Source organism: Natrix helvetica (assembly GCF_964273705.1).
Source record: "Natrix helvetica genome assembly, chromosome: Z".
NCBI classification, from domain to species: domain Eukaryota; kingdom Metazoa; phylum Chordata; class Lepidosauria; order Squamata; family Natricidae; genus Natrix; species Natrix helvetica.
This window is the reverse complement of record NC_138554.1, coordinates 21,833,212-21,857,515: the sequence shown is the minus strand read 5'-3', so window position 1 is coordinate 21,857,515 and position 24,304 is coordinate 21,833,212. Positions and strand designations below refer to the sequence as shown.

The 24,304-nt window shown below is 41.6% G+C and overlaps 1 protein-coding gene across 4 annotated transcripts; it reads left to right on the top strand.

The window, feature by feature from the left end:
* Positions 1–9,638: 9,638 nt before the first annotated feature.
* LOC309381437 (uncharacterized protein) lies at positions 9,639–23,437 on the top strand. 4 transcript variants are annotated; one of them, XM_081932431.1, is made up of 6 exons: positions 9,639–9,987; positions 12,932–14,019; positions 17,568–17,694; positions 18,926–19,027; positions 20,554–21,432; positions 22,929–23,437. In XM_081932431.1, exons 2-6 carry the CDS (start codon positions 13,144–13,146, stop codon positions 23,075–23,077), a joined length of 2,133 nt encoding a protein of 710 aa, XP_081788557.1. In that variant the 5' UTR covers positions 9,639–9,987; positions 12,932–13,143; the 3' UTR covers positions 23,078–23,437. The 4 variants fall into 4 exon arrangements, with proteins under 4 accessions (XP_081788557.1, XP_081788556.1, XP_081788554.1 ...); XM_081932430.1 differs by having other exon boundaries at positions 12,936–14,019; positions 20,554–23,065; XM_081932428.1 differs by having other exon boundaries at positions 20,554–23,065.
* Positions 23,438–24,304: the final 867 nt, after the last annotated feature.

Genomic DNA, 24,304 nt, shown 5'->3' with positions numbered 1-24,304 from the left:
GTGAAGTCACTTCCGGACTTGGGCCGCATTGGCGGATATGAAACGTCTGCGCGTGTGCAGAGTCCACCACCGCATAAGTATTTTACCAATAGCGAGCGATGGAAATGGATGGAGAGATAATGATTGGCGTCCGTTTAGTTGCTCCAATGAGTAAAAATGTTCTTTGGAAAGAGAAGGCTGGTCCTCCACGGCAGTTTCCTCTAATGCAGAGGTCTTCGAACTTGGCAACTTTATGACTTGTGGATTTCAACTCCCAGAATTCTCCAGCCAGAATTCTGGGAGTTGAAGTCCACAAGTCTTAAAGTTGCTAAGTTTGGGGGCTTCTGTTCTAATGGCAAACTTGCACATAGGTTGTCATTGGAGGATTTGGTTTACAATTCCCATTGTTGTTAGTTGCAAAATCGTGTGGGACCCATCGTGACCCCATGGAAAACGTTTCTCCAGGCCTTCCTGTCCTCTGCCATCCTTTGGAGTCCATTTAAGCTCAGACCTACTGCTTCGGTGACTCCATCCAGCGACCTTCTTCTCTGTCGTCCCCCTCTTCTTTTGCCCTCAATCGTTCCCAGCATTAGGCTGTTCTCCAGTGAATCCTTCCTTCTCATTAAGTGGCCAAAGTATTTGTGTTTCATCTTCAGGATCTGGCCTTCTAAAGAGCAGTGAGGGTTGATCTCCTCTAGGTCTGACCATCCAAGGGACTCACAGGATTCCCATAGCATCTGTCAATGGGGAATGCTGGTTGGGGATTATTGAAATAATAAAATTACTGGTGGAGCCCAGGTTTTCTGAGACATTTGTGCAGTTAATGGTATACCATTAATAAGCAAATTTCCAGATGGGGGTTGCTCAGAGCAATGCTGGATGGTGATGTGCAAAATGTAAAAAATTTCTTCCTCCAGAGATATTTTGCTCCCCCACCCCATTTAATACTACTTTAAGTTGGCTTCCCAGTATATTTCATAGCTTTCTGCCTCAGAATGACATGAAATGCCACACTATTAATTTTTGGACACATTTTTAAGGGATGTAAAAAAAAAAAACCCTTCAAAAGCCACAAAGGCTTTCACTGGTTAATTGTTCTTCTGTTAGGAAATTTCTCCTTAGTTCTAGATTGCTTTTCTCCTTGATTAGTTTCTATCCATTGCTTTTTGTCCTGCTTTGGAAAATAGGTTGAGACCACCCCCACTTCTTTGTGGCAAACCCTAAGATATTGGAACACTGCTATCATGTCACCCCTAGTCCTTCTTTTCACTAGACTATACATACCCAATTCCTACAACAGTTCTTCATATTGGGGGGGGGGGGGCTAATCATCTTTGTTGCTCTTTTCTGCAGCTTTTCCAGTCTCAACATCTTTTTTTTAATAATGTGGTGGCCAAAACTGGATGCAGTTGTCAGACCTCCAAGCCATATTTTATTTTTGTGTTTCAGGCCTGCCACACTTTCTACTGTGGGAAAATGGGAGGGGGGATTATATGGAGTTGGGTAATGTGCAGCCATAATACAATTCTTCTTAGAAAGTCAAGGTCGCTTTTGTCTCTGCACCTGGCTGGATGTGGATGGGAGAAATCTGTCTTCGTGGTAGTGAAAGATTGGACCATGTGATGGACTTATGGGTGTTGGGGCAGGATCTTGAAGTTTCAATTGGGTTGGAAAACCTGGAAGCTTTCAGATTTGGGTTTTCCCAGATGTGCCAACATGACATCTCTAATAAAGTGGAACTTTGAGGAAACCCAAACCTTGGAGTTTTATTTCATTGGGGGTGTTTTTTGGAACCCTGACAACAGTATTCTTCAATTTCCACCAATCCATTTCATATAAACCTGTTACATAATTTCCCCATTTTTGGGAAAAGAAGAATGGAGAAGGCCCTTAATTACCGGTATGTTTGACAGGTGATAGAAACTTATTTGGGATGTGACTGATATTTGTGCTAGCAATCTTTTTTCATTAAATTAATCATCTTGCAATAAATTCTCAAGTAGTACATGGATCTAGCCATTGATATATTATCTGTGCTTAATTTTTTCATGCTTCATCTTTAACTTTCAGATCAGAAATGTTAGTAGTTTATATATTTTTTGAGTTCACAGTAGTACTTCTGCAGTCCGCACAGTGTGTTTGCTCTTTAGATTAACGAAAAAAGCTAGCTTATCATTTGTCCCAAGCAACATAACTATTGGGAATCATTTAGTAAGAACTATGGTACTAAGCAATACAGTTGTAGTCTAGGAATATTCTAGTAACAATACATCATTGTAGAAATCACAGAAAGAGTATGTTTCATGTTTTTCTTACAACTTGCATTTTTTTCTATGTGCAAAGCAAGGGAAGGGTTGCCCTTTAAAGTATGCCAAAAAGTGAGATTTCATGAGAATGAACTTTCATGTACAATGCACAGAAATAAATAAATTTGCAAAAACTACAGTGAACAAAACAAAAAGAATAACTGAATTTTACTTATTGGATTTGCTGCATGAATTGCAATAGGCTAATTGATGGCTAGGTGAACCATGGTTTATTGAGTTCTTTCTGTTGCTTTGATTCACACAGCACATTGCACTGTAAAGGACCACATTGTACTAAAGTACTGTAACCATTATAAGCTAAATGTAATCAACATATACAGCCACAAAGTTGCCACCCATGTTTTAGAAACTATTTTAACTCCCTACCTCAATTAAAAGCAGCATTACATTTGCATATCCTGAATTCATCTTATTCCTAAAGTACTTTTGTTCTCTAAACTTTGCTACCAGGTATTTTCTTGGATTTGATGGTAATAAACCTTGCTACGCCACACAAAAGAAACAAGAAACATCTATCTTAGGAGTTTATATATCCAAGAATGTTGTTAGTTGCGAAGTCGTGTCCGACCCATCGCAACCTCATGGACAACGTTCTTCCAGGCCTTCCTGTCCTCTACCATCCTCTAGAGTCCATTTAAGCTCAAATCTACTGCTTCGGTGACTCCATCCAGCTACCTCATTCTCTGTCACCTCCTTCTTCTTTTCCCCGCAATCTACGTATTGAAGGCAAAAGTAGATAAATGTATCTTCTTTTGAATTGGAAATGTATCCAAGAATTCAAAAAGAATGGGAAAGGTATCCAAGGATACATTTCCCATTCTTGCCAGAGTCTTCTTCAGTCGGATGGGAAGAACAGTTCTGCAGATAAGTCAGTGATGGCGAACGTTTTCGGCACTGAGTGCCCAAACTGGAAAGTGTGTGCGCGCGCATGCATACCAGAGTGTCAAAACCCCGAAGACCAGCTGGCTGGTGCATGCATGTTCTTCAGGTTTCCAGCACGTGCATGCACACCAGCCAGCTGGTCTTCGTGTGCATCTGGAGCTGAACAGCTGGTCTTCAGGTTTCTGGCACTCCGGCGCATGCGAAGGCCAACTGGCAGGCGTGCATGTGCCCCAGAAAGCAGGCAATGGCACCTGTGCCCACAGAGAGGGCTCTGCATGGCACCTCAAGCGCACATCACGGAAATAGGTGGAGACATCCCGACAACCAGATGCAACACAAAAGCCCACAAACAGAGGTTTGAAATAGAACATCCCGGAAGCTTTTCACAAATTATTCTGCTTTTTTCCCTGCTGCCATGTTAACCATTCATCTTTTTCCAGAGGGAGGGAGCTGTGTTATTCAGTCACATTTTTTTTAAAGCGATGTTGATGAAGTGGTATAAGCCAGTGTTTCTCAACTTTGGGAACTTTAAGGCATGTGGACTTCAACTCCCAGAATTCCCCAGCTAGCCATGCTGGGGAAACACGGGTATAAACTCTATGTGGGTCTGTTGTATTAGACGTAGAAAGTGTTATTCAGATTTTCAGGTTCATGCTCCAATATCAGAGAGGAATGCGGTAAATCTAAGTACAGGTAGTCCTCAACGTATGACCACAAATGAGACCCAGAACGTCAGTTGCTAAGATGACGCTGTCTTTAAGTGAGTCATCATGTGACTGGACCCAATTTTACAACCATTATACTGCAGTTGTTAAGCAAATCATATGATTGTTAAGTAAATCATGTGGTTGCTAAGTAAATCTGGGGAAGCCACTTAATGAACACATTATATTTTGACTTTGCTTGTTGGTAGCAGGCTAGAAAGATTGTACATTATGTTCACATCATTGCAAGATGCTGTAAATGTAGTAATTGTGAGCTGTGTCTAAGGGCCCAAATTCTGATCACTTGATTGTAGGGACGATGAAATGGTTGTAACTTCAAGTGTGGGCCATAAAAGAGCTGCGGTGGTGCAGTGGTTAGAGTGCAGTAGTGCAGGCTACTTCTGCTGGTAGTTGGCAGCCAGCAGTTTGGCAGTTCAGTTCTTACTAGGCTCAAGGTTGACTCAGCCTTCCATCCTTCCGAGGTCGGTAAAATGAGGACCCAGATTGTTGGAGGCAATACACTGACTCTGAAAACTGCTTAGAGGAGGCTGTAAAGCAATGTGAAATGGTATATAAGTCTAATTGCTATTGCTAAATCACTTTTTCTGAGATTGTAATAACTTTGAACAATCTTTAAATAAACAGTAATAAGTCAAGGACTAACTGTAATATCAGATACATTGTACATATCTATTGAACAAGACAATATATTGTAGCCACAGACATCCGGTGTTGGTAACCTAATTAACTCATGGAAACTGTCTTAATCCAGAAATTCCAGTCCTCATAATTTTCAGCAACTACTTTTTCTCCTTCCTGGACAGTGGATTCCACTTGACAGCCAGGTGCCTTTCAGGAGTATAATACGCACATCGCCTTTCTGAAATTCCCAATCTGAACCCACGGCTCCAAGCATTGCTTGTAGAGATGAAACTTCAAAAGGTGGCTTCTTTGCCATGATGGAAAAACCTTTTTCATGGGCTATTTAAAGACCTGGGAAAACTATTGTACACAGTGGACAGACACAATTATGTAAACCCTGGCAGTTGTATAACTGAGTAAAAAAGAAAGTATAAATTAACCACTGCAATGGGTTTTATAAGACCAAAAAAATATTATTATTAGATGGGTTACTGTGCAAAGAGCTTAATCTATCTGATTAAGAGACATGCAAAAGCATGCATTATATTCTATCCTATCCTAGTGTTTCTTAATGTTTGTGCAAGACTGTGGAGTAATTGAATTATTGATGTGGTTCAGATGGAATGTATTTGTGAGGTTACAGTTTGTAGTACTTTGTCTGGTAAGCAATTACCGGTAATTATAGCTTCAGTTAGTAACTGTGGCAAGTAGCTATGCTGATTCCATTAGAAGTCAAAAATATGAACAGAAAAAAAACCCTCATTGAAATCCATCTTATATTGAGCTCATTCATAATATGATGTTGGTGGGCAAACATAACTAACAGAAACTTGCTGTAGAAAGCAAAGAAGGTGGTAGAGATAAGCAGGAACTATTATGTAAGCAAAAAAGGGTGGAAGCGTTTTTAAGGGCTGATCAGTCAGATGACATTCAGAAGTGACTCAGGCAGAAAACACCCTAATTAGCTGAACTATAAGGAGGGGGGGGTGTCACAGTACCACCAGACTTTCTGTTATTGTAATCTAACTAATCTCAATAAAAGTAGTTTTAATCTTCCTGTGGAATTGATTTCCTGGTCTGGTCCATCTGGGCTGACACTTACTATATGAACAGATCATGCCAGACTAATCTTATTGCATTCTTTGATAATGTGACAAAGTTAGTGGACCAGAGGAATGTCGTTGATATAGTTTACTTGGACTTCAGTAAGGCTTTTGATAAGGTAGACCATAACCTACTACTAGATAAAGTAGAAGAATGTGGGTTAGACAGCATCACCACCAGATGGATTTGTAACTGGCTGACCAACCGCACTCAACGTGTAGTTCTCAATGGAACTGCATCTACATGGAGGGAAGTATGCAGTGGAGTACCCCAAGGCTCTGTTTTAGGCCCAGTACTCTTCAACATCTTCATCAATGATTTGGATGAGGGAATAAATGGGGAACTCATCAAATTTGCAGATGACACCAAGCTGGCAGGAATAGCCAACACTCCAGAAGATAGGCTTAAGATACAGAAGGATCTTGACAAACTTGAACATTGGGCACTATCTAATAAAATGAAATTCAATGGTGAAAAGAGTAAGGTTCTACATTTAGGCAACAAAAACGGAATGCACAGGTACAGTATAGGTGATACCTTACTCAGTAGTAGTAACTGTGAAAGGGATCTTGGAGTCCTAGTGGACAACCATTTAAATATGAGCCAGCAGTGTGCAGCAGCTGCCAAAAAAGCCAACACAGTTCTAGGCTGCATCAACAGAGGGATAGAATCAAGATCACGTGAAGTGTTAATACCACTTTATAATGCCTTGGTAAGGCCACACTTGGAATACTGCATTCAGTTCTGGTCGCCACGATGTAAAAAAGATGTGGAGACTCTAGAAAGAGTGCAGAGAAGAGCAACAAAGATGATTAGGGGACTGGAGACTAAAACATATGAAGAACGGTTGCAGGAACTGGGTATGTTTAGCTTAAGAGAAAGAAGGACTAGGGAAGACATGATAGCATTATTCCAATATCTCAGAGGTTGCCACAAAGAAGAGGGAGTCAAACTATTCTCCAAAGCACCTGAGGGTAGAACAAGAAGCAATGGGTGGAAACTAATCAAGGAGAGAAGCAACTTAGAACTGAGGAGAAATTTCCTGACAGTGAGAACAATTAATCAGTGGAACAGCTTGCCTCCAGAAGTTGTGAATGCCCCAACACTGGAAGTCTTTAAGAAGATGTTGGATAGCTATTTGTCTGAAACGGTATAGGGTTTCCTGCCTAGGCAGGGGGTTGGACTAGAAGACCTCCAAGGTCCCTTCCAACTCTACTATTGTATTGTATTGTATTGTATTGTATTATTATTGTATTGGGCACTATCTAATAAAATGAAATTCAATGGTGAAAAGAGTAAGGTTCTACATTTAGGCAACAAAAACGGAATGCACAGGTACAGTATAGGTGATACCTTGCTCAGTAGTAGTAACTGTGAAAGGGATCTTGGAGTCCTAGTGGACAACCATTTAAATATGAGCCAGCAGTGTGCAGCAGCTGCCAAAAAAGCCAACACAGTTCTAGGCTGCATCAACAGAGGGATAGAATCAAGATCACGTGAAGTGTTAATACCACTTTATAATGCCTTGGTAAGGCCACACTTGGAATACTGCATTCAGTTCTGGTCGCCACGATGTAAAAAAGATGTGGAGACTCTAGAAAGAGTGCAGAGAAGAGCAACAAAGATGATTAGGGGACTGGAGACTAAAACATATGAAGAACGGTTGCAGGAACTGGGTATGTTTAGCTTAAGAGAAAGAAGGACTAGGGGAGACATGATAGCATTGTTCCAATATCTCAGAGGTGCCACAAAGAAGAGGGAGTCAAACTATTCTCCAAAGCACCTGAGGGTAGAACAAGAAGCAATGGGTGGAAACTAATCAAGGAGAGAAGCAACTTAGAACTGAGGAGAAATTTCCTGACAGTGAGAACAATTAATCAGTGGAACAGCTTGCCTCCAGAAGTTGTGAATGCCCCAACACTGGAAGTCTTTAAGAAGATGTTGGATAGCTATTTGTCTGAAACGGTATAGGGTTTCCTGCCTAGGCAGGGGGTTGGACTAGAAGACCTCCAAGGTCCCTTCCAACTCTACTATTGTATTGTATTGTAACTATGATTAAAACAAAATTTAGAACAATGCTGGGGAGTTTGCAGGATGTGGTTAAAATAATCAAGATAGTAGGCATGAGGTTGCAACTGAACTTTTGTTTTTATGAATGTTGTGTAAAAATACATGTGAAACACATGTAGCACCCCATTAAAAAAGGAGTAAAATTCCAATCATATTTTTGTGGTCACCATCCTGATTAGTGTCAACCTGGTCAAATTGTTCAGAAATAAAATGATTCATTCATCTGTTGTGGTATAGAAGAGATTAAAAGTAATTTCTAGAGAAAAGATGGTAGCACAGAAACATAAAAGCTCATGGATATTGCATTTCTCTCTACAATGAAGATAGGGTTTGCATGTTAGAAGCAATATAAAAAATACAATACAATAGTAGAGTTGGAAGGGACCTTGGAGGTCTTCTAGTCCAACCCCCTGCCTAGGCACATCAAAGAGAGGTTTGATGTGATTACAGCTCATTTACTACATGAAAAAAAATGGAAAATCTGTGTATAAACATTGTTTTTAAAAACAACTTTAGATAATACAGGTAGTCCTCGATTTATGGCAATTCAGTGATGACAACACTGAAAAGAGTGACAAAGAACTGGTCCTTGCACTTACAATAGTCATAGCATCTCCATGATCTCTTGATCAAAATCTGGGCACTTGGCAATCAGCATATGATGGTTGCAGCATCCTGGGTGACATGATTATCATCTGCAACCTTCCCAGTTTGTTCCTGACAAGCAACATCAATGGGAAAGCCCAAAGGTGTTTTTTCAAGAGGCAACTGAATTTTCTGGTTTTTCTTTGAAGATGTTTCCTTTCTCATCCAAGAAGTTTCTTTAGCTCTGACTGAAGAATTCAGCTCCACTATCCAGTCAGAGCTGAAGAAGCTTCTTGCATCAGAAGCGAAATGTCTTCAAAGAAAAACCAGAAAGTCCAATTGCCTCTTGAAAAAGTACCTTTGGGACAACCATGACCTGGATGACTGAGAATCTCCATAGTCAATGGGGGAAGCCAGATTTGTTTAATGACTGCATGATTTGTTGAACAGTTGCAGTGATTTGCTTAACAATCATGGCAAAATTATTGTAAAATCAGGCATGACTCACTTAACAACTGCCTTGCTTAGCAACAAAAAATTCTGGTCCCAATTGTGGTCATAAGTTGAGAGCTACCTGTAACTACGGTATATTCTGTCTTGTTCAGTCGAATTTGCTTTCCAATCCGCAGGGCTAAGAAAGACCTTTTGCACAGGATGGGAAGAAAACTTAGCCCAGTAGTGTCTGCACCTATCCCCAAATCAATTCTTTTCAAAGTTATTGAGAGTGGGGGAGTGGTTTTGCTTACAGACAGACAGTACATTTACCACAGAAATTAGCTTTCATAATTCAGGCTTCAAATTGATGACTTTGATAGATAGAACTGATCTTTTAAAATGTATATTGCTTACTGTAGTACTCCATACCCAAGAAGATTTTTTTAACGCATATTTCCAACCAAGTCACTAAGCAGTGGGTAACAGCCTTAGGACCTTAGGAACAACACAGCACAAATGCCTGCAAATTTCACCCCAGATTCTCCAGTTAAGCTGCCGTCAACTCAAGGAAGAGGTTAATATTTTTTTAAAAAAAAAAGTGGTTTTCAGTTGACAGTCAGGGTGGGCAGAAGAGTTTATAAGCATGCAGGCTGTATGCCACTTTGGCTATCAGTAAAGGATGTGTGGATTGGATTAAGGTTTGTGGATTGCATTGCTACTGCACAAGGAAATGCAGAGCGAGAGGCTAGCTACATCAGAACTGGGAGTGAAGGCAGAAGTGGGGGGGAGTTAAAACCCGAAGCGTCAGTCTTGCGTCTTCAGAGTGACAGGCTTTCCTGCCTATCTCATGCTTAATTCAGAGGTTTAAAAATAGCCTCCAGATGTTTATGATTGGACAGTCACAGAGCAAGAACGGCCTGCCTGAGCAAATAGGACTGTGAGAAAAGACACAGCGAGATCAAAGGAGCAGATACCAAAAGACAGCAGCAGAAGAAACCCGGACCATTGGTGGCCAGGAGGAAATCCAGTGCAGGTTGAAGAAATAGCTCGGTGGGGTGACAAGAGGAATGTCGCACCACATATAGGTGTGGCCTGAGAGGCATGAAGAGTCGCCAGGGAAAGTGAAAAGAGAATATTTGTGGATCGATGGGGTCCAGGAAGAAGATTTCATAGAAGAAGCCGGAAGAGAGGCACTGGCAAAAAAAAAAAAATCTGGGTGAGTCAAGGAATTCCTTCAGTGGCGTAGGAAGTGGGAGAAGGTATGTTGCTTGATTGTGCATCATGAATATATTATGTCATAGTTTTCATTATTTGACGTGGATTTGGGGACAAAGTACACGTAGGATGTGTTGGCCCGCTTACCCCAAAAAGCAGGGGGGGAGGTGTCCGTGGGCTGAAAAAAGTGGGGAGGAGTTAAGCAGTGAATTGGACGTTTGAGCTCATCTTTCCGTGAAAAGATGGACCTTGATCCAGAACACATGTATTTTTTTAAAAAGCACATGACCATAAACAGATCATGTTTATGCGGACAGGTCCCTCTAAGCCTGACTCATATTTCTCCCTCTGAGAAGGGATTGAAATTGCTGTGAAAGATGGCACCTGACCAGGCCTTGAGGTTCTGGACTGGAGATGATGGGAACGTCTTGTTTAGTTCTCCCGGGGAAGAAGGGGCAGGTTTGACAAAAGACAACGTTGCATCATGATGAAACTGAAACAGCTACCACAAAAGGAAGGAAAATGAAACAACTGCAAACCCTTTTTAGGCATTGTATATCCAGTATATGAATGGGAAAGCTGGTTTGGTTTAGTGGTTAAGGATCCAGGCTAAAAACCGGGAAATGGTGAGTTCTAGTCCCACTTTAAGCATGAAAAACTGGTTGGGTGACTATGAGCCAGTCACTCACTCTGAGCCTACAACATTAGACTTGGGTGACAAGCTAACTGGTCAATGTTTGTTGCAACCAATAGATCAACACAGTTAATACAAAAACAAAAAAAAGCACAACTTTTGCGGAAAAACACTGGGAAGAAAAAGAATATACAATACATGAATAGCAAGGAACAATATAGGCCAGCATATTAAATACAAGTGATTCTCTGTCTTTGAACTTAGCTGGCCTGTGGCAAAGCTGCAAATTGGGACTACGTGCAAAGCTTCCTACAATGCAGAAGGCACTGTCCCTGAAGAGGAAACAATAGATAACTATTAATTGTTTCCCCCCCACCCCCAACCTGGAATTTTGACTGTTTTAATTCTTAGCAGGATTGTAGCTATTGTATCTCTTCTTTTGCCTACCTGATTGTAAATCTGGGCATTTCCTCCCAAGAATCAGCAACAGCCATGCAGTCTTTAGAATCTGGATCTCAGTTCTATTCAAGACTTCAGGTTGAAGAAAGTTCCTTTGAAACGGGGACAGGAAACCTGTGACACCCCCAATATCGAGATAGTCCTTATGGCCATAATTGAACCCCGTAATTACAGTCGTAAATTGTGATGGTTGCAAAGTCCATTCCTGATTTTATAACTTTTTTTGGTGACATTTGATAAGGGAACCCATTGTAAATACTGAGTTTCTGGCAAAAACGTCATAAATCAAGGTCACATGACCACAGGACGCTGCAAAATCGTTATAAATGTAGACTTTGTCCAATACCCAAAATTCAGTCATGTGACTGTGGAGGGGAGATGGGCGATATTAGAACTTCAAACCTGGATCATAACTCACTTCTTGGAAGTCCATCATAATTTTGAATAGTCACTGAATGACTGCTCGTAAATTGAGGACTATTTGTAAAATTCTTTGAGTATCCCTTATCATTAGTCATACTTCCTGATGATGCTGGGAATTGTAGAGCAGACAATACCGTCCTTTGTCCTGAGGCCAGGCATTCTGTCCATTCGGATAGAAGACCTGGCTTCTGAGACTGGCACACAGCTGGCTTTGTCAACCCCAAATATTCACAAACGTTGCCAGAGGCAGGTTCTGATTCAGCATTTGATATTTCATGCTGTTCGTAAAGAGACTTTTGAAACCTTGATGAATCCATTGCAGGTTGCATCAATAAAGGACATTACATATCAGGAGACATTTAACAGCCAATATTAAACTGAAACCGGAGTGGAACTGGAGTGAACGGATATACTTTCAGGATTAAAATAAGTTTCACTTAGTGTCTCAATTTTTTCCAAACTTGTAATCTATTTCAGCACCAGTATGCATTGTTGTAAATGCCAACGTCTTTAACCCTTTACCATAAAAGTTGAAAGGTTGCTGAATATTGTAATTCTGTAGCATCATTTCCCTGTGCCTAATTTAAGTATTTGGATGCATTTCAAAAAAATGTGATGATTGTGCCACAAAATTTAGAGAATGAGTAAGACCACAAGCCTGTATTCTGATTCACATATACCGGTAGATTTTTCCCCCCTTCTGTTTAATCATGTCTGAGACTCAGAGATTTCATAGACAAATCTAAAGTTTTCTTGGAAAGATTCTCAGAAGTATTTTGCCATTGCCTCCTTCCTAAGGTTGAGAGAAAGGGACTGGCCCAAACTCACCCAGCTGGCATTGTGCCTAATGCAGAACTAGAATTCATGTTTCCCGTTTTCTAGCCTGATGCCTTAACCATTACACCAAACTGGCTCTCATGGATTAGATGAATTAATATTAAAAGGTGAGCTAAATAAATTTCTTCTAAATTTCTAGCACTCATTTTCCATCACAAAGGGGTGCGTAGGTGCCAATTTGATTTTCCCTGCAACAGCTTCCTCATTCTGAAATTTTGCACCTGAAATCTCAGCTGGAGGAACACATGCTTGATATTCAATTTTAAATAGTCTTTCTCCAATATAGTATGATCTCACAAAAAATACTTGCAAGTAATACTCTTCCTGAAATTTATATACCATCTTTTTAACCTGACTTAAAAAAAACACACCTTCTACTGCTAGAAGAGCCTTAGAAGAGTTAGAACATATCAGTGGTTAATAAAATGAAAACTCAAAGAATTTAAATAAATAAAAATTGGCCAGTTCACAACATCCTGTCTACCCAAATTCTCTATGGACAGTAGATTCTGATTTGTTTTTGCTTCCCCCCCCCCCCCGGGATATTCTGATGCTAACCTGTTTTCTGAAATTAGGAAGAATCTTAATTATGTAACCATAATCCTTTGACTCCCCCCCCCTCCCTCTCTGCTTAGAAAGATTCCTTCGAAGCACTGCAATTTCAGACTAGAAGGCTGCTATATCTCTTGGTCCTTCTGTTGTCACAAGCATTTCACAACCAACTTAAGTAATAGCAAATTATTTACTGGCTCTAAAAAACTGCATCGACTATTAAGCACATCTCAACAGCTTCTTGGAAAGTTGTTTAGATCCAAGTCACTGGTTTGGAAAGACAATAGCTACTACAATGGAGACTGGATTGACCTTTAATAGGAAGAGCCAATTGCAACCAACTTCTACAGATCATTCTACTAACGCAACTGAGCGACCAAGTTTAGTGCGTTGTGGGAATACTGAAGAACTGCTCCCTCAGACAACCAAATCACATGAAGGTCCTCCCAAAACATCTCAATGCTGGAAAGATGCTGGGAGTGAGTCATCACTTGTGATCACTCAAGTATTGCAATCAGTGAGCAGCCAGTTATGGCCAGATGCCACGAACCGCGAAAAGCTACAATCTAATGAAACGGATAGTCCTTTGAACAGCTCAAAGCCAGCAAGTTCATCTGAAGAGGTTGTGACAGGTGTGGATACTGTTCCTGAGGTTGTACCACCCTTGTCCCTTCCACTGGAAAACACATGGATGCTTCAACTCCACCTAGAGGATGACATTGAAGACTACCTGGAGGGATTTGAGTCTGTGGCCTACAACAACCGCTGGCCCAGGGCAGAATGGGTTGCTAAACTGAAGCCATATCTGAGCCGCAAAGCTCTTCTAGCCTGCAACATCTTGGAACCCAATCTTGCCAATGACTATGACATGGTCAAAGAGCGCATCCTACACCAATATGGCATCACAACTGAAATGCAACGCCAGTGTTTCAGGCAGTTCCGTTACCAGGAAACCACGGGCCCCCGAGAAACCTGCCGAATTCTCCAGGCCCTTGGACAGCGCTGGTTGAATCCAGAAAGGCGCACCAAAGAACAGATTTTGGAGTTACTAATACTGGAGCAGTTTCTCATCATCCTGCCCCCAGAAATACAAGACTGGGTCCGAGGATGCTGTCCAGAGACTTGTGCTCAGGTTGTGGATCTTGTTGAAAGTTTCCAGCTGGGAAATGAGGTGAGAGGGATATAAGTGGTGGAAAAACAATTTGTTGCTGAGTTTAGTTACACAGGTAGTCCTTGAGCTACAATCATAACTGAGCCTGCTAATTACAGTCTTAAGTTGTGATGGGGCATGACTAAATTTGATTTTATAATCTTTTTCGTGGTGCTTGTTAAGTGAACTTGTTGTTCATTATAGCAGATAAATCTAAAATGCTGGTTTCCAGAAAAACTGTTGTAAATCTTGATGACATGTGACAGGGAGTGCTGCCAACAGCTGAAAAATGTCCTAGTTGCCGAGAGCCCAAAATGCAGTCACATGACTGGGGAGAAGTGAGACATCAACATGTTGAAATTGGTTTGTAAATAGCTTTTCGGGGGGGGGGGTTGTTTCATCATAATTTCAAATGGTTGCTAAACAACCAATTCTAAGTTAAGGACCACTACATGTATCACTTTGCTAAATGCCTGAATGATGGGTGCAAAGCTGGGCTGGAAATTTTTAAGATTATCTGGCTGTTCGAACTGTTTTAATTTCCACCAAACCACGTTAGTCGACTGTCTTGAATATAGTAGCAGGGGTGCTTTACTCATTTTCAGGCATACCTTTTGTGGGCTGTAAAAAATCCAGAGAGCCATTAGATGCCAGTAGTGAGGTCTGCAAAAGCCTTTTTGCCATCTAGTAGTTGCCTAGATTTTACAGCCTGGATATGGTAAATCTCTCTTACGTCAGATTTCCCTAGTTCATCTGGTTTACTACATAGGTGAGGGGGATGAAGATCAGATTGAGGCGTCTGTTGTGGCTTTGCAAAAAGAAACAGGAACTATATCCATGATGGTGAACCTATGGCACGCTTGCTAAAGGTGGCACGCAGAGCTTTCCCTGTGGGCACGCACACTGTTGCCAGCTGCTCTTCCTAGTAGTTTCACATGCATGCGCACCAGCCAGCAGCTTTCTTTTTTTCATTAAGGTTTTTATCTATTTATTTTTTTAATACAGCTTTACATATATTATAGAAACAAAGTGTTGACCGGATCTTCCCTTTTACATCATCTCATTTACACAATCCATTTTACATTATAACTTGGTTTTTGCTTTCAGCCAAATTATTTTCTTCCATTATTTTCCAATTTTATATTCATTTTTTCTTAGTACAGTACATAAACAATATCTTCAATTGCCCCTTCAAAAATTGCACCAAATTATTGTTTCGTTTTTTCTCTTCCACAGCCATAAACAGTTGCTGCCAAACTTTACAAAAACAGGTAACAGCTCCTGTAGCCAAGGTCACAGCTGCACTCTCACTAGAAGTATTTTCTGCTTGCTGGTAAATGGCTCTCTCCAAACTACAATACAATCCTACAGCTACCTGTCAATAGCTGTCAAAAAGGCTTTTAATCCACAAAGAACAGAATAAAGAAAGAAGAAAAGGGACTTCCCCCTGGGCTCTTCTTTTTGGTTCATTTTTTTTCACTTCCAAAATTGCAGAAGACAGAATCTCCTGAGGCTTTGGTGCTTTAATCTCCTCTGCCTCGTTTTTTAAATAGCATTCCCCGAAAGCCACTTAGCTGCTTATTCCGCTCTGGACCCTTTTTAAGATTCAGATCAGTTTTTTTCTTTTTTTCCGAGATTTGGTCAACCACTCACCCAGTTTCAACACTTTGTTCCAACACTTCTCCAGCACGATAACTTAATCCAGAGCCACAGCTTTATAGCGGTCATTCAGTTATGGCCACTGCCACTACTGCCAGTTTGAAGGGTTTTTCTCTGACCTCCCGAAAAACTGCCAGTTCCTCTAAATCGTCTGAGACATCCCTTCTTCTCCTCTGTCCCTCCAGGTCAGGTTTCAGTCCGAAGACGTCCGGACACTGATTTGTCCGGCTGGATTTCCGCAAGGCTCAACAGAGCCTGCTTTTTTCCTGCTGGTCTTGCTGCGATGCTTCTGGCTTCTCCAGCCAGCTGCTCTCTTCTGGGTTCTGGCACTTCGGCACAGATACACATGTGTGTGTGTGCGCACACTTCAGTTTCGGCACTCGGTGTTGAGTGCCGTCAGTGAACTATATGATGGTTTTGAGCCACTAATGATATGCATTTCATTCTTATCGTTTGTTAACCAATTGTCAGCATTCTAACTTAAATCTGCATTTGCACTTTTTCAACATATAAAAAATGTGTAGTTTCTCTTTCTCTTTGCAAAGCCACAACAGTCACCACAATCTGATGCCGCAGGTAATGTTAAGGTTCTTGTCTCTAAGACCTCTAAATTGGTTCATCACGTGTGGTCATTGCTTTAAGAAAACTCACAAAACTCTTATATCGTAGCTGTTAGTAAAACTGTGTGCACAGCATCTTTCCTTCAGATGTGTTCAAATAAAACTTACAAAATTTTAGTGATTGATAATTCAAATAGATGGCAACAGCTTAGGAATCAATGGTTTATATGTATGTGCAAGAAATAAGTGTGTGTGTGTGTATGTGTATGCAGGTCTTGGCATATTTGGGTCTTTTCCTGTGTAAGATTGACAGTATCTTGTCAATCTTACACGGAAAAAGACCCAAATATGCCAAGACCTGCATACCTATACCCGTGAAAATCTACAAACACACACACACACACACACACACACACACACACACACACACACGTATGTATATGAATATGTATATGTATATGCATATGTATACACAGTATATTTCCCAGCATGGGGAACTCTAGGAATTGAGGTTCACTGGGTCTTAAAGTTGCCAAGGTAGGACATCCCTGTTCTAGGGTGTAATTATCTTGATTCTTTCCCCATCCAGTTCAGCCCCTTCTTGTCTTGGGCCCCTCTCTGGAATGAGCTGCCTTCTCCCTGGGAAGCTGCATTGCCACTGCTGACATTCCCCCTCCCCTGCCCCCTTCTTCAGTTGCATATTCCATCACAGTACTGGAGTCAGAGTCAAAGTAAAATAGGGACATCATTTGAACTCTATAGTGTTGGAAGAAATTTAATTCAAAAATTTAATTTATTCCTGCACTGCCTCTATCCTTCCTTTTAATCATTAGCACAATTTGCAAATAACTGACACTAGAAAATTATGTAGCACACAAAGTTAATACAAAATTGCAAACATCACTAAGCCACTTCCTCCATCAATAGTGGTGGTGCCCAAACTCAGCACATAAGCACATATCAAAGAAAAGATCTGTAAATAAAAATCGAATAAAACATTTCACTTCCAGAGCTGCACATCCACCAAATTAAATATTACAAAGAGCATTTTCACACACCCCTCACAAAGCACCAGATTTCCTATAAACATTATCAGCTTCTATACCTGTAGTCTGCATTTGAGTACCATATTTTATGCTCTCGAATAAAATTATCTTCTTTCCAAGCAGCAGCATTCTTGCAAAATCCCAGCTCGTAATAGTTATGCTGAGAGAGTTGACTGAAGGGATTAAAGGGTTCTTGAAAGCTTTCCAATCAGTGTATTTGGGGATTAATCTATTTGGGGTTCTCTTTTTTTCCTCATCTGATTTTTTAATGTCTCTTTCATTCCCTTTCTCTACCACCCAAAAGCCACCAGTGCCACTCAAAGACATTGACGTGAAGTTCTCCAGTGAAGAGTGGGCTTTGCTAACTGAGGAGCAACGAGCACTGCATGACGATGTCACGCTTGCGAACTTTCAGAATGTGTCCACTCTGGGTAAGGACAGGCCAGTTTTCTTCAGCCCTCTTTGTTTTCATGGCAACTCAGGAACAATGCTTTTCTAGTTCCATGATGAATCTAGCTTCTAATGCCTTCTGATCAAGGACCCAAATGACTGGAGGGGAGATTTCTAGTCCACAACATTTGGAGGACATCTGTCTTGGAACGTTAGGTTAGCAGGACCCTGGAGGTCTTGAGGAAATGATGGTTGTGTCCAGACAATAGTGTTATTGTCTGAACTTTCTAATATTCTGTAAAAGTGTTTATTTATTTGGTTCAGACACTGCCTTTCATTCAGGAGTTCAAAGCAGCGATGGGTTGCTCCCGGTTCAGCCCAGTTCGGCCGAACCAGTAATGACAGCAGCGGGAGGCTCTGCCCACCTGCCTGGGTGCTTCTGCGCATGCACAGAAGCGAGCATGAGCCAACTGCTAGAAAACCGGTTAGCAACCCTCACTGGTTCAAGGTGATATATAAGTAGTCCTCAATTTATGACCTCAATTGAGACCAGAATTTCCATTGCTAAGCAAGTTGTTAATTTTGCAAGCTTTTTTTTCACAGTTGTTAAACAAATCACTGCAGTTAAATGAATTGTGACATCATTGACTTTGCTTGCTGGAAGTGGCTGGGAAAATCACAAATGATCAGGTTCATGTGATCCCAGGATTCTGTAACTTTTGTTAAATACATGCCAAACATCCAAATTTTGCTCGTGTGACCTTGGGGATGCTGTGACAGTCGTAATTGCGAGGACTGGTTATAAATTACTTTTTTTCAGTACCCTTATAATTTTAAAGTCACTAAACAAATCATTGTAATTCGAGGATTACCTATACATAGCAAATTCTTCCCATAGCAACCCTGGAAGTTAGATTGGCCTAAGAGCGAGAGACTGAAAGACCAAAATCATCTAGTGAACTTCTGGGGTTGAAGCTGAGCTTGAACACTGCCTACCTGCCACTATTCTACCACCTTCGCTACTATGCTGAACTGGTCCTGTGAAAGTTAATCAGGGACATTCAAGGAAAAGAGAATAGCACTGATATTGGTGCATCCTTATTTATCTCTTGTTCTGGTCTAGATCAATTCTCCCTTTTCCTGCCTGTTTTTGATATTTAATGTGGTGCCTCTTTGTGTTTGAACTGACTTTCAGAATTTTTCACTGAGAAATTGGGAAGCCATAAATCTTTGGTTATGCTCCTTTCTCTTACGCTTCTTTCTCTTGGGTAGGAATTCCCCTGGAGAAACCAGAGATAATCACCCGAATACAGCAAGGAGGAGAATTGTATTTTCAGAACAATACTATCAACTCTCCAGAAGATCGATTCATAGGTAAGGAAGAAGACTGAACAGGGAGTTTAGTTATGATCCACCTAACCTGTTGCCTAGTTCTTTATAGTCTAATTTTTACAACACACACACACACACAACCTTCATATAGACATCCATATTAATAAGCCCTGTTTGTTCTGGTATTAGCAGGAGAAATTAGGTAAAGGTAAAGATTCCCCTCACACATATGTGCTAGTCATTCCTGAATCTAGGGGGCGGTGCTCATCTCCGTTTCAAAGCCGAAGAGCCAGTGTTGTCTGAAGACGTCGCCATGGTCATGTGGCCGGCATGACTAAACACTGAAGGTGCATGGAACGCTGTTACCTTCTCACCAAAGGTGGTTCCTATTTTTCTACTTGCATTTTTACATTCTTTCAAACTGCTAGGTTGGCAGAAACTGGGACAAGTAATGGGAGCTCACTCCATTATGCGGCAGTAGGGATTCGAACCACTGAACTGCTGACCTTTCTGATCGATAAGCTCAGCATCTTAGCCACTGATCAACTGCATCCCTTAGCAGCAGGAATTATGATTTAAATTACTTTAGGGGGGGGCTATGTGTGTGCAAATTATCCAGGGATGTCTGCAGGAGAGGATCAAAGACTTTAAGATGGCGGGCACAACACTATGATCAAAACTTCACCCCTTTTGAACATATTTCATAAAAGATGTAAAAGGGGCAAGAGTTCAATAGCACAATCAAGGGTGCCATATGAGTAGTTTTGACCCATTATTATTGAGGGAGCTATCCATGTACTTATGGGTAAACAACCCACTGGTAGAGCCCCAGACCCAATTTGCAACCCCAGAACAAATCCAAGTTATACTCCCAAAATTGACAACAAAATTTGCACCAATATATTTTCTACTTTTTCATCCCCAAAGAGACGAACAGACATAGTAGATTTCCCCAGAACCTAACACACCTTTAACCTTTTCAGAAAACCATATTTTCCTCCCCTCCTCCATCCAGCCAACCCTGTACCATCAGCTTTCAGAGAATACCTCTCAAAGAAAGAAGAGGAAAAGTATACCCTTGTTATTTTTCTATGAATCACAGCAAGGCCTATCACAGCAACCAGTGGTGGGTTCCGGATCCCGGTGCAACCGGTACGGTGCAACAGGGCCAGTTGCCCACCACATGAACGTGCGCAGTGCGCACATGTGTACTTACCACCCACGATGCTCCACGACACCTCCACAATGCTCCAGCTGCTCGGCGGAGCGTTGCGCAGGTGCCATGCACTCCATGCGCCTACTTGGAAGCCCCGAAAACTTCAAATACCGGTAAGGAGCGTGGGCGGGCGGGCGGGCCCTCCGGAGCACCGTACCAGAACAGTACTTACCTCCTAGTCATAACCCACCACTGACAGCAACATGCAGTTTGGAAATCAAGAGAGAGCTTTCCTTACTTCCTTTCCTTAAGCCTATTTCCCAGTTAAATAATGGGGCCGGGGGGGGGGGGGGAGGTAGATAACCTCTTCAGTTTCCTTAAAAGCAACTGCTCTTCCTTCTTTCCATTGCAGGAAGCCAACACTCACCAACTGTTATCCAAGGGATGGAAAAACGTTCTTTTTTAAAGAGAGCCACAAAGACAGTTAAGGTACAAGCCATCGCAATGGAAGTACCTCAGGAATATGTGGGTCTAGGGGAAACACTTGTCAAAGAGCCATCTTCTAACTGTATCAAAGAGGTTGCCGCATCAGTGCCCCCAGCTAGTACCGTCCCCCTTAAAAAGCCATTGATTTCCTCAAAGCATAAATCTTCCAAAAAAAAGAAGCACCAGCCATCTAGAACAGAAGAGCTGGCTTCCACAAAAGGTAGGCCTCAACCTTCATTGCTGCAGGAAAGATCTGGAAAAAAGGAATCGGGAAGCCAAATTTTGACTACCAAATCTGGTAAACAAAAGAAGACTCTGGTTCCTCAGGGTGCTAGGTCATCGCAGCTGAAGAAGCCAACTGCATCAATAGGGCAGCACCCCAAAAAGAAGAAGAAATCTGAGGTTCTGACTGAGCCACCCATGCCAAACAAGGAAATCCTGTTGGGTAAGAAGATTGTCCAGGACAAAGAGCATCAGGTGGCATCTCTGGAAGTAAAAGTCCACGAAGCCTCTCTCATGGTCACCACGTGGAATCCTCCTTTCAGTGCCACTGTGGTCTCCGATCTCACGTGCCAGGATTGCGGGCGGTCCTTCAAGCAGAGATTTGACCTGCGCCAACACCGGTACGTCCATACCCGTGAGAAGCCATATGCCTGCACATTGTGTGAAAAGAGTTTCAGACATCCCAGCAACTTACATATCCATTTGCGGACACATAGTGGGGAACGGCCCTATCAGTGTCCTGACTGCGGGAAGGCTTTTTCCCAAAGTTGCAACCTTCGGACTCATCGCAAGATCCATACAGGTAATAAGCCATACAAATGCTTTGTCTGTAGCAAGTCCTTCTGCCATAGCTCCAATCTCACCATCCATCAGCGAATACACACTGGAGAACGCCCTTATCCTTGCACGGTCTGCTCCAAACGTTTCAGTGACAGGTCCACCCTGGTGCAGCATGAAAGGACCCACACTGGCGAGAAGCCCTATGCTTGTGTGGTCTGTGGACAGAGGTTCAGCCAGATATCTCACCTCGTGAAGCACGGCCGCATGCATCCAGATATCGGTGACCCAGCAGGGCCCCCTGAAGACCCATCTCCCAACACTTCCAAAAGGGTCTTCATGCCACCTGGTGGAAAAGCCTCTTTCCAAATGAAGGGTCAGAAGCCACCTGCACGGGGTGAGAATCTTGCCTGGATTTCAAAAACATGGGCTTCTCCTTCCCAGGCTAATGGTCAGCAGAATTGCACCACTACATAGAGATGGCTGGGCATATTGGAAAGGCAATAGAGAAACCAAGACTTACAATAAGCAAAAGAAATGGCTGGCAGAGAAGTAGTAACAGAAAGCATAGGAAGGGTTGACAGAATTGCTAAGTCTGGAAGTCTCCCTTGCAAACAATCCGCTGTAAATTGCTAGACTTCATTAATCACATTCAGAGGAACCTCTGGAAAAAAAATAGTCCAGGTGTGCTATATAGTCTATAAAAACAAAAAACAAAAATTCTTGCAAAGTACTCTTTCCCAAGCATATTTTCCTTTAAAACAATTCTTTTTAAATATTTGTTTTCTTATTCCTAACTGCTTCCATAGCCTTTTGTGCTGCCATCATCTCCAGGGGTTAGCACTGCATATAGAAACAGATAACAGGTGGAAAATTCAAGGCATCTTTGCTCCCTTAGTCACTATCACAGAAACAGCAGGAAAAAGCTTCTTGCAAGATGTAAGGAAAATGTATTGTGTTTGCAGTCAGCAATACTCAGTAGCTCCTCCTGAGTTTGGAGCAAATGAGAAAAAGAAATGAGGTGAGGTTTGTGGAGTCAAAAAAGAGCTACCTGAAGGCAGAGCAGAGGTGGTATTCAGCCAGTTCTGACCGGTTCTGGTGAACTGGTAGCGGAAATTTTTAGTAGTTCAGAGAACTGGCAAATACCACCTCTGGCTGGCCTCGCTCCCAATCTATTTGCTGTCTCCCGAGTTCCAGCTGATCGGTTGGGTCTTCTTTTTTTGCCCTGCAGAGGAGAACGAGCTGGAAAGCAGGTTGGTGGGGTGAAGAGGGAATGGGGATTTTGTACTATCCTTCCCCTGGAGTGGGGTGTAATGGAGTTTTACAATATCCTTCCCCCAGGAGTAGGGAGGGAATGGGGATTTTGCAGTAACCTTCCCCTGCCACGCCCACCAAGCCACGGCCACAGAACCCGTAGTAAAAAAAAATTAATCCCACCACTGCAGAGCCAAGAAACTTTTTTGACACAGGAATTTTGTAATGCCAGCATGTTTTTAATTTTTCCTACCTCTGGAATTGCAGTGCATCTTCTACACCAGGGTTCCCCAACCATGACAACTTCAAGACCCATGGACTTCTACTTCCAGAATTTCCCAGCCAGCCAGCCAGAGATAATGTTATTTTTAAAAATATATATATCAGTCCAAATACTAGTTAAATGTAAAGATTAAAAAGTAACAGCTTGGCTGTTTTTATGGTCAAATAAATATTTATTTTTGAAATGTGTCTTTGGGAGGAAATCTTCCACTGCATAGTATACTATAGAGATTTTTCTCTCCTGTTATTATGGACTGGAACCGAGAAATGGGCAATCAAAGACCCCTCCACTGAACGGACTGTGGCTTTTATCTATCTTGTTCCTGGAGCAGCTTATTTATTACAGAATTAAATATACAAAGGCCAAATCCTTTATTTAAAGTTTTGCTCAACCCAACAATGAAGTAAATGGAATCTGGAAAAGCAAATGGGTAAAATGAACTGTAAAGCCATAGGTGTAAAGTATAATGCTAAAATAAACTACAGTATTTGGATTTATGTTGTTATTGTTTCATTTACTATTATTGACAAGTATTAGTTTTAAACGTGGGCTGGAATATTAGAAGTATTTCAAAGGGAAGCCTTAGTAATGTTTTATATAAGTTGCATAAGTGAATTTTGCCTCATTTTACAACTTTTCTTGCCACAGTTAAGTGAATTACTACAATTGTTAAGTTAGTAACTTCAGTTGTTAAGTGAATATGGCTTCCCCATTGGCTTTGCTTGTCAAAAGGTTATAAAAAGTGATCTTATGACAGTACAACCATCATAAATATGAGTCAGTTGCGAAGCTTCTGAATTTTGACCACATGACCCTGGGAATATCACAGTGGTTATTAAGCGTTAAAAATGGTCATAAGTCATTTTCTTTCAGTACCATTGTAACTTCAGACAGTCATTAAATGAATTGTTGTAAGTCGGGGGACTACATGTTCTGAACAAATCACACTATCATATGACTTTGTATGGTATATGAACTGATTGAGTTTGCTCAACCTAGCTGCCTACAAAAAATCTGGACAGAATGACAGAGTTGGAAGGGACCTTGGAGGTCCTCTAATCCAACCCGCTACTGAAGCAGGAGATCCTATACCCGTGATGGCAAATCTATGGCACGTGTGCCCAAAGTGGCACGTGGAGCCATGTCACCTGGCATGCTCAGCGTCGCCTGTTCCTCTTCCGAGGTTCAGACCAATGGCTGTCCAATCTGTTCTTAAGAACCTCCTATGATGGAACACCTAGAACTTCCGGAGGGAAACCAACCTTGATCTTGTCCAAACCCTTTCATCACATGAAGAAATATTCAATGAATGTTTCTTCATGTGATGAAAGAACATATGTCATAGAGTCCATTCGGTATT